This window comes from Pleurodeles waltl, chromosome 1_2 (assembly GCF_031143425.1).
Source record: "Pleurodeles waltl isolate 20211129_DDA chromosome 1_2, aPleWal1.hap1.20221129, whole genome shotgun sequence".
In the NCBI taxonomy this organism is placed as follows: Eukaryota; Metazoa; Chordata; class Amphibia; order Caudata; family Salamandridae; genus Pleurodeles; species Pleurodeles waltl.
The window spans coordinates 131,789,716-131,802,663 of NC_090437.1; the positions used below are offsets into that span (position 1 = coordinate 131,789,716).

The 12,948-nt window shown below is 44.9% G+C and overlaps 1 protein-coding gene across 2 annotated transcripts in view; it reads left to right on the forward strand.

Annotated features, from left to right (window-relative positions):
- The first annotated feature begins 367 nt into the window (after nucleotides 1–367).
- The window catches only part of CCNI (cyclin I), a 344,582-nt gene continuing 332,001 nt past the window's right edge, over nucleotides 368–12,948 (forward strand). Inside the window, exons 1-2 of one of the 2 annotated variants that reach the window (XM_069236820.1) lie at nucleotides 368–637; nucleotides 2,457–2,613. In XM_069236820.1, coding sequence (XP_069092921.1) covers nucleotides 2,500–2,613 — 114 coding nt within the window. In that variant the 5' untranslated portion in view covers nucleotides 368–637; nucleotides 2,457–2,499. The remainder of the gene's footprint in view (nucleotides 638–2,456; nucleotides 2,614–12,948) is intronic. The other variant, XM_069236821.1, reaches the window with a different exon arrangement.

Here is a 12,948-nt window from a genome sequence, read left to right on the forward strand (position 1 = left end):
AGACGAGCAAACATTTTGCCCCTACGGGGGCGTGTGCAGGGCACATGAAGAGAATACGAGTTAGATGGTTTTGTTGACAAATCCGAAAAAAGTGCGCGCCCCAAGAGGTTGGACATAAAGGCAGGACTAACCTACAAACATCTTTTGCGGTTGTACTTCAGTAGAGTAGATGATTAAGTAATATCCCTTATATTCATGCGTTTTAAAATTAGTATTTGAAGGGCTGTATAGTGCGCTTGCAGATACGAAGCAGTTAGGTAACAATTATAGAGCCTCCAGCTTTCTTTTCTGGCTGTCAGTAGAGCCTTTGTCCTTCGTTTGTTTTTATACATTTTGACCGTGAATGAGAATCCCTCCGCGGGTAGCCGGTCCTTTTTTTTTATCCCCGCCCCCTGACAGTGTTTGTTCTTCGTCTTTCCTTTTCCTAGCTTTATATTTTTATATAATCTCCTTTTATGTTTTTTAACCCGCAACCTGCAGGGTTCGTGTCCTCTGTCAGGATGAGCCCCCCGTCCAACAGCAAGATACAGGAAGCAGCCTGAATTTATTTTCTTTTTTTAAGATATTTTACGTTATTTTTTTAATGGACCGGATGAGCTCCAAATGCAACTGTGAATTTTACAGGTTTGCAGGGGAGGTAAGAGGTTTAAGTTAGTTTTGGGAGCACGGAAACGAAAAGGGGCGGGGTTTGCGAGTAAAGCAGCCTTCGACCCTTCCGATCTTTGGTGATTAGTAGTTGTAAACTGAATGCACCCATTTTCTAGCCGAAAATGCAGCAGTTATGCTTTAATCTAATTATATTCTGGGATTAGACATTGGTTGGTTCACTAAATGGTATCATTAGCGTATTGTTGTTTTAAAATAAAAAACAATCATAGTGCCTTACTACACTATTGTTTTTTTGTTGCACTAATTTGTTGAGGATTTGTATTATGTGCCCCCGAAACTGATGTTGTTGCTTTACCTTTGTGGTGTCACTTCTAAATTGACTTGACTAGAGTGATGTCACAATCAATCAATCAAAAAAAATTATAGAGCGCACTACTCACTCGTGAGGGTCTCAAAGCACTGGGTGGGGTAAAGTGGGGGATAGGGGGCGGTTATTGTTCGAACAGCCATGTCTTGAGGTTTTTTCTGAAAAGCAGGAGGCCATGGGTTTTGCGGAGGTTGGTGGGGAGGGAGTTCCAGGTTTTGGGGGCGAGGTAGGAGAAGGACTTGCCTCCAGAGGTGGTGTGTTGAATGCGGGGGATTGTGGCTAGAGCGAGGTCTGCAGATCGGCGGTGGCGTGTGGGAGTGTGGAAGTTCATTTCTTCATTGAGGTAGGTTGGGCCGGTGTTGTGGAAGGGTTTGTGTGCGTGGATGAGGATCTTGAAGGTGATCCTTTTGTCTGTGGGGAGCCAGTGAAGGGATTTGAGGTGTGGTGTGATGTGTTCGTGGCGGGGGAGGTCCAGGATGAGGTGTGCAGCTGTGTTCTGGATTCCCTGGAGTTTGAGTTTGAGTGTGGTGCCGGCATAGAGGGCGTTACCATAGTCTAGCCTGCTGCTGATGAGTGTGTGTGTGACGGTCTTCCTGGTCTCTGTGGGAATCCATTTGAAGGGTTTTTTCAGCATGCGGAGTGTGTGAAAACAGGACGAGGTGACTGCGTTGATGTGCTGGGTCATGGAGAGGGAGGGGTCTAGGATGATGCTGAGGTTGCGTGCGTGGTTTGTGGGAGTGGGGGTGGGGCCTAGGGCGGCCGGCCACCAGGAGTCGTCCCTTATGGTTTTGTTGGGGCCGAAGGTGATGATTTCTGTTTTGCTGGAGTTGAGCTTGAGGTGGTTTGTCGTCATCCAGGTGGCGGTGTCAAGGAGAGCAGCGTGGAGGTTGGTTTTGGCGGTGGTGGGGTTGCGGGTGAGGGAGATGAGTTGGGTGTCACAGAGGCTTTCTGGTATCGAGGTATTTTGCAACTTGAATCTATACTGATGGAGAGTAGTTTTCTTAGTAGCAGCTAAGAAGACAGTATACAGTGACATGTTAAAAAAAAAAAATAAAGCATACACCTCATAACTTAAGGGCCTCACTGGATGTAATAAGTGCAGTTTTAATATCTGTAATGAAACAGAACCAAACCAAAAATTATGAAGAGCCATCTAGCGCTATTTTATTTGTTTGAAGTGTCAGCGGGTACAATGTGTCTGCAGATCTGTTGCAACTGTCTTTGTAATATATTATTTAAGACTAAAGCTGTTAAATGCATTTTTATGAAACTAAAAGTTGCCCAGCAATTCACTTAACGTTTCATAATGATGCCTGTCATTTAGGTATTCTTTTACGCTAACTGCATACATTACAGTTTGTGAGAATCTTCCACAATTTGAACACAATATTGCGTCAAAAGCTCAGTCCTAGTTAACATTTGTCTAAATGTGGATCTGATGTACCAAAGCACATCACTGCCTTCTACTTAATTTTCTCAGGTAGTCGTATCCAGCCGGGAGGCAGGCATAGCCAAGGGGTACCATGAAGTTTTCAGGTCCCCTGGAGAGCCAGAGATTGTCATTTCTTTTAGAAGTGGCAATTTCTAAAGAAGCCCAGATGGGGAAGGTGTACGTGCCCAAATTTTTCATTAATCAGGTACTGTTTTCCTTTTTTGTTGCATATGTTGTGGCATATCCATAATAAGAATATGCTGTTTAAGGTCTTGTCACATACAATATCTTGTGGGTGTTAACACCTATTTCTGCTGATCCGTACAATGGAAAAATGTACAGCACACTGCCGGAGCCCTATAACTGTTATTTGGATGCATATATTTACTCCTAACCTGGAGAATTCCATTGTTTCTGGTATCATTAAGGAGTGAGATACATTTTCCCAAATATGTCTTTCAGATTTTTTTTTTTCCATTTTCCATTCAGATTACCAATCTTCAAATGTGGCAAACGTTGAAAACCCCATAATGCTGGAACATTCTGGAAAATGTATTTGAGAACTGTGTTGTTGGTTTATATAACACCGAAATCCACAAAAGAGACTTGTACGATAATAGAGGCTAATGTAGTGTACAAATCCCTTAACCTTTTTTAAACCAATAAAAGGAACATTATTATAGAACACAGAGCCATTAAGTAGAACTCAGTGTTATATTGTCTTGTATATTCAGATTATAGGGAGAATTTTCTACCCAGTCAGAATATCATACTATACGTTTGTGGTCCAACAAGGTTCTCATCTGGTAATTTATTGCTTATTATCCATAGGTTTTGGAACATGTTGCCAGAAGCCTCTTTAATGCAGGCAACCAACCAAGAGAGAAAAATTTACTCTCACCAAAATGGAATTTTGGGAAGAACGGATATGTTAGGTCTTGTTGTTGGACCAAGGATGTCTCACGTTTTTTAATGAAGATGTGGCTTTTAACTCCCTTTTCATAAGGCTTGTAGAAGAGTGGGTGTTCCAGAGTTTAGGGTCCTTGCCTACCTACCATTCTTATTTTAGATAAGAAAAGCGTTGCTTAAACTTTAATTTATTGGTGAGAACCATTGATCTGAAAAGTGTCTGAATCCTTAGTTAGGAAATCGGTCACCATTGCCTTTCTTCAAAAAGGAGTTTTTTGTAGTTATCTATTTTGGTTTAGTTTGTGTGAATTTCCTTTGATGCAGAATTACCTTAGAATGCTTGTTGAAATTGAAACTTTCCAGGATACGTATATTGGTTGACCATTTAAAAAAAAAACGGTTCCACACATTGGTGGATTAAAATTGGTTATGCAGATGAGAACTGATCCAAACAGTAGCAGTGACATAAATTAATTAAAATATGCGTATGCAAAATCCTGAGGTGATATGCTTCCCCTTTTGTTTTGAGAAACCAAAATGCAAGCACAGATGCCAGTGTCTGAAAAGATGCCATGGATACTTGTTTTAACCCCCTATTTATGAACTGCTCTATCCCTGCTGAAATCAACTCACAGCTGAAAATGCAGTGTTCTACATCTGTTTCACCCTGTCAGAATGATACCAAACATAGGATTTGATACGGTCAGAGTGGTGGGGCATAACTAACAAAGTTTGAAGTAAATTTCTTTTTAAACCCTCTCTGTTTTTTTTGGTGGAAGGGAAGATGAGCTCTAAACTACATGTTATGATATTTGATGGAAAACTGGTCCCAGTAATGAAAAGCTTCTTATGAAAATGTTGTGTGGGAGACTAAAGGGTTCTCTCGGACCAATTCCTGGAAATCCAATAAATGTATTGCAGAGATCAGCAACGTGTTCTTTACACAGTGATCAGTCACTGAAAAAAGTCACAATTCCCTTTTGTGAATTTTTTAAAGATGCATTTGGGCATAAATTAGTATTTATTTTGAGTTTGTCTATATTCACTTTTTTCACCATCCATGAGCAATTGTGCTGTTCACTATCATGGATCACCTGTTGTTGGTATTTAATTACATTATATGCTTTGTTCAATTAAAGTCCCCTTTCAACATATACAAAGACGCATGTTTTTCAGTGATTGATCTCTGCATGAGGACATGCTGCTGGCCTCCACTAAGCATTTATTGAATTTGTGGATATTGGTCCAACAGAACTGTTGTTCGCTCTTGCAGTTCTGAAACTCGGGTTCTGAGAAATACAAGGTCACCACTTAATATATGTGTTTTGTGAAAAGTTAGCACACATTTGGATTGACATCTGATTTCAAAATGGACAAGTCCAAATCTACAGCCAGGCCAGCGCTGGCTACGTTTGAACATCCAAGATATTAAGCATGTTGGTAAGTGTATCAACAGTAAGAAATGTTTCTTGTCACACTGCCTATTCCACAATCTCCAGATTTCGCTTCATGGTCATCAGTATATTGTGTACTCTACTCAGTTATAAGTCCTTGGTGGCACTCAACTTTGGAAATTTTGGAGTATAGGTCAGTGTATGTAACAAAGATTGTCCAGGGTTAGAAGGTAGTTTGCCTCTCTTGTGAGAAAGATGTGTAAATATGTGTTTTTTTCTGTTGTTCTTTAGGCTGATTCACCTTTCACTGGTTGTCTCCATCACAGTTGGCCCATGGTCTACTCATGCTTCCATGTCGAGCATGTTAACTCAGTTGCAGCATCTTAAATAGCCTGCAGGTTTTTTTTGTTTGCATCAACACACAAGTGCAAGTGTAAAGTGGAGGTCTGACCCAGATAGCAACAACGGTGTTGGGCACTGTTATGGTCACATTGAATCTGCGACTATCCACCATACTCTAAAAAGAATAGGGAACAAAAATTTTTTGTTAGCTATACTTTAATACCTTGTTGACTTCCCAATATTTCCACATTCTCCTGCTCCTGCTGAAGACCCGGATGCGGAGTATAATGTATACAGGTTGAAACTTCTACACAGATAAGATTTGATGCCTGTTCTGAGTACTGCTGTTGTAATAAAAAAAACAAAAAACGATTTGTTTGGTTGCTTTTCAGAGTGTATAACTGCAGTAACAGGTGTATTATCTCGATTTTTATATGTTCTTTTTTTAGGTCACAGCCTACTAGACAGTGCAGCTGTCTGTTATGCGAAATACATTTTGTGGAGTTTATAGGAATGCATTCTGCCCGCTGCTTGCCATTGGCTTTGCGGTTTAACTCAAGTTTTCTGGCTTCCCATTTGCGTTAGGCTCCCCAGCTGGATTTCATCCCTCTCTGTGCCAAAGCAGTGTTTACAGAATCCTTCCATAAACTCGTTTTCTTTAATAAACAGGCCTACAAACCTTTTCTTATCTCGTCACATTTGCTGGGCATTTAAAGAGTGAGGTAAAATACTAGGCGCTGATATCTGAGGAAGCCGGTGTTCATTTTGCTTCTGGCAGACTTAGAGAGTTTACAGGAAAGAGGAATGCAGTGATTCCATTGAAGCTTTTCTGAATGCGTGCTGCTGTCGAGTTGTAATTGCACAGATGGTGCTGTTGAGTGGGCAAATTAGCTTTAGAGTTGCAGCTCTGTTGTAGCAATGCAGTTCTAAACTTTGAGAACTGATTTAAGAAGATCAGAGTTGGAGGTGTATTTTTATGTTGTGCAGATCTAGTTTCAGATGTGCAGTTTATAGATGTGCATTTTTCAGCATGGACATAAGCTCTATCGTTTCTTGCTGGTGATTTGTCATGGTCTATTTCACACAGGTGCATTTGTTTGAAAGTTTACCCGCATTTGGCATACATGTGTTTTTTTCTGCCTATTCCAGCAGTTGCTGGGTGTGAAGAAAATCAGTGGAAGGGAATATGTGGCACAGATTGCATTAGAAGGACGTAGTTAGAAATAGTGAAATGCTTGTTAGTTTTGTGGCCACGGGCTCATGGTGCTAGCTCAGGCGCACAACTGTGAGAGGCAGGTCTGCAGCCAGGTAGTGCAAAAAAAGTTGTGAGGGAGCTGATACCTAAATGTGTAGCCAGCTGCGCTCCGAGTATTTGATCAGCCATTTCTGTCAAAACTCCCAAGTGTTAAGCCTCAGACACACTTTGGTTTCTAAGGAACAGTGAGCTGAAAGTAGCTGAGCGGGAGAATGAGCTACGCCCCCTGCCAAGCGCAGTCCGTGAGTTTTAGGTTTTGATTTTGAAGTAGACTGGATAAAGCAGCGGTGCATTCGCTTCTGTCCAACAGATGTTTGTGTGCCTAGCCTTTCAATTGGTCTTTATGGTATTCAGGTGCTGAGTAGGATTACGGACGTGACTTTGCTGGATGCTTTATATTTGGGGGTATGCACTGCACAGCCGCTTCTCATATCAGTTAAATAGGGCCATTAATTCCATTAAAAGGTAATCGCGATTAATGAAGAGTATCCTCCATGATACATCCAACAATGTGTATCTTGGCATATCAGTCTTATCAGATAGCAACATCGTTGTCTAATATGTGTATGTCCAGTTCGTCTGTTTATTTAATTTCTCAGTTATTTTTTTCTTCTCCTTACACAACATCAGTTGATGATTAGTTTTTGTCTCGGTGTAGGAAAGTACCATCTTCCTTGGCATGTTACCCCCATTTTTACCTGAATGTCAGTATGTTTCTGCCTGTCTCACTGGGATCCTCCTGGTCAGGACCCCAGTGCTCATAGTTTATGGTCTAAAGTGTGTGTCTGTATAGTGCTTGACTGTGTCACTGAGGCTATGCTAATCAGAACCTCAGTGCTTATGCTCTCTCTGCTTTTAAAATTGTCACTATAGGCTAGTGACTTCATTTACCAATTTCAGTTAGCACACTGGATCCCCCTTATAAGTCCCTAGTATATGGTACCTAGGTACCCAGGGCATTGGGGTTCCAGGAGATCCATATGGGCCGCAGCATTTCTTCTGCCACCCATAGGAGCTCAGACAAACCCTTCCACAGGCCTGCCATTTCAGCCTGCGTGAAATAACGCACATTTTATTTCACAGCCATTTTCACTGCCCTTAAGTAACTTATAAGTCACCTATATGTCTAACCTTCACTTGCTGAAGGTTGGGTGCAAAGTTACTAAGTGTGAGGGCACCCTTGCACTAACAAAGGTGCCCCCACATAGTTCAGGGCCATTTCCCGGGACTTTGAGTGCGGGGACACCATTACACGCATGCACTACATATAGGCAAATACCTATATGTAGCTTCACAATGGTAACTCTGAATATGGCCATGTAGCATGTCTAAGATCATGGAATTGTCCCCCCCTTTCCGAATCTGGAATTGAGGAGCCAATTCCATGCATCCTGGGGGCTCCACTATGGACCCCCAGTGCTGCCAAACCAGCTCTCTGAGGCTTGCACTGTAACTACAGCTGCTCCCCCCTCACAGAAAGGGTTCTGCCCTCCTGAGGTCAGAGCGGCTCAGGCCCAGGAAGGCAGAACAATGCATTTCCTCTGAGAGCAGGGTGTTTAAACCCTCTCCCTTTTGAAATAGGTGTTACAGGCTGGGGAGGGGCGTAGGAAAGTACCATCTTGTCTCGCATGTTACCCCCATTTTTACTTGTGTGTCTGTTTGTTTTTGCCTGTGTCACTGGGATCCTGCTAGCCAGGACCCCAGTGCTCATAGTTTGTGGCCTAAATGTGTTCCCTGTGTGGTGCCTAACTATCACTGAGGCTCTGCTAACCAGAACCTCAGTGTTTATGCTCTCTCTGCTTTTAAAATGGTCACTGAAGGCTAGTGACTAATTTTACCAACTCTGATTGGCACACTGGAACACCCTTATAATTCTCCAGACAATTCTTACACAGGACTGCCACTGCAGCCTGAGTGAAATAACGTCCATGTTATTTCACAGCCATTTTACACTACACTTAAGTAACTTATAAGTCACCTATATGTCTAACCCTCACCTAGTGAAGGTTAGGTGCAACGTTACTAAGTGTGATGGCACCCTGGCATTAGCCAAGGTGCCCCCACATTGTTCAGGGCAATTTCCCCAAACTTTGTGAGTGCGGGGACAGCATTACACGCGTGAACTACATATATGTCAGTACCTATGTGTAGCTTCACAGTGGTAACTCTGAACATGGCCATGTAACATGTCTAAGATTATGGAATTGTCCCCCAAGCCAAATCTGGTATTGGGGTGCCAATCCCATGCATCCCCAGGGCTCCAGCATGGACCCCGGGTACTGCCAAACTAGCTCTCTGGGGTTTTCTCTGCAGCTATCGCTGCTGCCAACCCTCAGACAGGTTTCTTCCCTCCTGGGGTCTGGGCAGCCCAGGCCCAGGAAGGCAGAACAAAGGATTTCCTCTAAGAGAGGGTGTTACACCCTCTCCCTTTGGAAATAGGTGTTAAGGGCCTGAGAGGAGGAGCCTCTCCTGGCCTCTGGGAATGCTTTGAAGGGCACAGATGGTGCCCTCCTTACATAAACCAGTCTACACCGGTTCAGGGAGCCCCCAGCCCCTGCTCTGGCGTGAAACTGGACAAAGGAAAGGGGAGTGACCACTCCCCTGTCCATCACCACCCCAGGGGTGGTGCCCAGAGCTCCTCCAGTGTGTGCCAGACCTCTGCCATCTTGAATGCAGAGGTGTGAGGGCACAATGGAGGCCTCTGAGTGGCCAGTGCCAACAGGTGACGTCAGAGACCTCTCCTGATAGGCTCTTACCTAGTTAGGTAGCCAATCCTCCTCTGAGGGCTATTTAGGGTCTCTCCTGTGGGTTCCTGTTCAGATAACGAATGCAAGAGCTCACCAGAGTTCCTCTGCACTTCTCTCTTCGACATCTGCCAAGGATCGACCGCTGACTGCTCCAGGACGCCTGCAAAACCGCAACAAAGTTGCAAGAAGACTACCAGAAACATTGTAGTGTCTAATCCTGCCGGCTTTCTCAACTGTTTCCTGGTGGTGCATGCTCTGAGGGCAGTCTGCCTTCACCCTGCACTGGAAGCCAAGAAGAAATCTCCCGTCGGTTGACGGAATCTTCCCCCTGCTACCGCAAGCACCAAACTTCTGCATCACCGGTCCCCTGGGTCACCTCTCATCTTGACGAGCGTGGTCCCTGGAACATAGGAGCTGGATCCAAGTGAACCCGACAGTCCAGTGGTCCTTCTGTCCAAATTTGGTGGAGGTAAGTCCTTGCCTCCCCACGCCAGACAGTAATCCTGTGTACTGCGTGAACTGCAGCTGCTAGGGCTTCTGTGCACTTTTGCAAGACTTCCTTCGTGCACAGTACGGACCAGGTCCCCATCACTCCGTCCTGCATTGCCCAACTCGCTGAGTTGACCTCAGACTTTGTGGGACCCTCTTTTGTTGTGCTGAGACGACCTCCGTGCTCAGATTTCTTGAACACCTGTTCAAGTGCTTCTGCGGGTGCTGCCTGCTTCTGTGTGAGCTCTCTCTATTGCTGAGCGCCCCCTTTGTCTCCTCCTTGAAGGGGCGACCTCATGGTCCTTCCTGGGCCCTGGCAGCACCCATTATCTTCAACCGCGACTCTTGCAACTAGCAAGGCTTGTTTGCGGTCTTTCTGCGTGGAAACAACTCTGCATCCTCCAGCACGCCGTGGAACATCTTCTGACCGAAGGAGAAATTCCTGACACCTTCCGTTGTTGCAGAATCTTCGGCTTCTTCCACCCGGAGGCAGCCGTTTTGCACCTTCATCCGGGGTTTAGTGGGCTGCCTCCCCCCCTGGACACTTGCTTGACTTTTGGACTTGGTCCCCTTCCTTTGCAGGTCCTCAGGTCCAGGAATCCGTTTTCAGTGCTTTGCAGTCAGTTGTTATCTTTGCAGAATCCCCTATCTCAACTTTACTGTCTTTCTGGGGCAGTAGGGTAACTTTACTCCTACTTTTCAGGGTCTTATGGTGGGGTATCTTGGACACCCTTAGTGTTTTCTTACACTCCCAGTGACCCTCTACACACTACACTAGGCCTGGGGTCCATTCGTGGTTCGCATTCCACTTTTGGAGTGTATGGTTTGTGTTGCCCCTAGGCCTATTGTCTCCCATTGCATTCTATTGTGTTCTACAGTGTTTGCACTACTTTCCTAAGTGTTTTACTTACCTGATTTTGGTCTGTGTGTATATTTTGTGTATTTTACTTACCTCCTAAGGGAGTATATCCTCTGAGATACTTTTGGCATATTGTCACTAAAATAAAGTACCTTTATTTTTAGTAACTCTGAGTATGAGCTTTGCATTTCTCCTAGTTAAGCCTAAGCTGCTGTGCTATAGCTACCTCTATCAGCCTAAGCTGCTAGAACACTACTAACCTACTAATAAGGTATAACTGGACCTGGCACAAGGTTTAAGTACTGTCAGGTACCCACTATAAGCCAGGCCAGCCTCCTACAAGGGGTAGCCTCCCCCAGTCTCTGGAAATGCTTTGAAGGGCACAGATGGTGCCCTCCTTGCATAAGCCAGTCTACACCGGTTCAGGGTCCTCTTGTCCCCTGCTCTGGCGCTTAACTGTTATGCTATGTTATGTTAAAATTGCTTATATAGCTCCTAAACTGCCCAGGGGCCTCATAGCGCTTATACTGCAACGCAGAATCGTCACTGTTCATAAATGCATAGGAAATCACACTCTAAATAACCAGGTTTTTAGGGCCTTCCTAAAGGTGATCTCTTGAGAACTTTATCTAATATTAAGAGGAAGACTATTCCAGAGTATAGCACCTTGATATGACAACGACCTTCCTCCCCATCTTGCTTTCTTCACTGTTGGAACTGTGACTAACATAGCTGAGGAGGATCTGAAAGGTCTGCCTGGTGTGTAAAAAGAGGCCAGTGTTTTGAGCATTTCAGGGCCTTGATTGTATAAAGCTCTATGAATATCGCATAATGCCTTGAATTGAATCCTTTTGGCTACTGGGAGCCACTGTAAGGAGGAGATTCTAGTCCGTATGGATTGTTGCTTGGGTGTTTTTAAAAGCACTCATGCGGCTGCATTTTGCGCCCTCTGTAGTCTTTGTATTACTTATCTTGGTGATCCTACAGACAGAGCATTGCCATAATCAAGGCGCAATCCTATTAATGCCTGAATAACCAATCTTCTGGCTAGAAAAGGCAGGATTGCTAAAACCTTCCTCAAATTCCTAAGCAGGGCAAAGGAAGTTCCAGCTACTCTGTTGGCGTGTTGCGACATTGAGAGTTGGGGGTCCGTCCATACCCCGAGACTTTTTATAAGGTCTTTAGGGGGCGGGAGAGTGGCCACTTGTAGGAAGGTACCATCTTGCCTGGCATGTTACCCCCATTTTTCACTGTATATATGTTGTTTTAGTTGTATGTGTCACTGGGACCCTGCCAGCCACGGCCCCAGTGCTCATAAGTGTGCCTGAATGTGTTACCTGTGTAGTGACTAACTGTCTCACTGAGGCTCTGCTAACCAGAACCTCAGTGGTTATGCTCTCTCATTTCTTTCCAAATTGTCACTAACAGGCTAGTGACCAATTTTACCAATTCACATTGGCTTACTGGAACACCCTTATAATTCCCTAGTATATGGTACTGAGGTACCCAGGGTATTGGGGTTCCAGGAGATCCCTATGGGCTGCAGCATTTCTTTTGCCACCCATAGGGAGCTCTGACAATTCTTACACAGGCCTGCCACTGCAGCCTGAGTGAAATAACGTCCATGTTATTTCACAGCCATTTTACAGTGCACTTAAGTAACTTATAAGTCACCTATATGTCTAACCTTTACCTGGTAAAGGTTAGGTGCAAAGTTACTTAGTGTGAGGGCACCCTGGCACTAGCCAAGGTGCCCCCATATTGTTCAGGGCCAATTCCCCGGACTTTGTGAGTGCGGGGACACCATTACACGCGTGCACTACATATAGGTCACTACCTATATGTAGCTTCACAATGGTAACTCCGAATATGGCAATATAACATGTCTATGATCATGGAATTGCCCCCTCTATGCCATCCTGGCATAGTTGGCACAATCCCATGATCCCAGTGGTCTGTAGCACATACCCTGGCACTCACTGCCAAACTGCCTTTCCTGGGGTTTCACTGCAGCTGCTGCCAACCCCTCAGACAGGCTTCTGCCCTCCTGGGGTCCAACCAGGCCTGGCCCAGGATGGCAGAACAAAGGACTTCCTCTGAGAGAGGGTGTTACACCCTCTCCCTTTGGAAAATGGTGTGAAGGCAGGGGAGGAGTAGCCTCCCCCAGCCTCTGGAAATGCTTTCATGGGCACGTTTGGTGCCCATTTCTGCATAAGCCAGTCTACACCGGTTCAGGGACCCCTTAGCCCTGCTCTGGCGCGAAATTGGACAAAGGAAAGGGGAGTGACCACTCCCCTGACCTGCACCTCCCCTGGGAGGTGTCCAGAGCTCCTCCAGTGTGCTCCAGACCTCTGCCATCTTGGAAACAGAGGTGCTGCTGGCACACTGGACTGCTCTGAGTGGCCAGTGCCACCAGGTGACGTCAGAGGCTCCTTCAGGTGTTGCTAGCCTATCCTCTCTCCTAGGTAGCCAAACCCTCTTTTCTGGCTATTTAGGTTCTCTGTCTCTGGGGAAACATTAGATAACGAATGCAAGAGCTCATCCG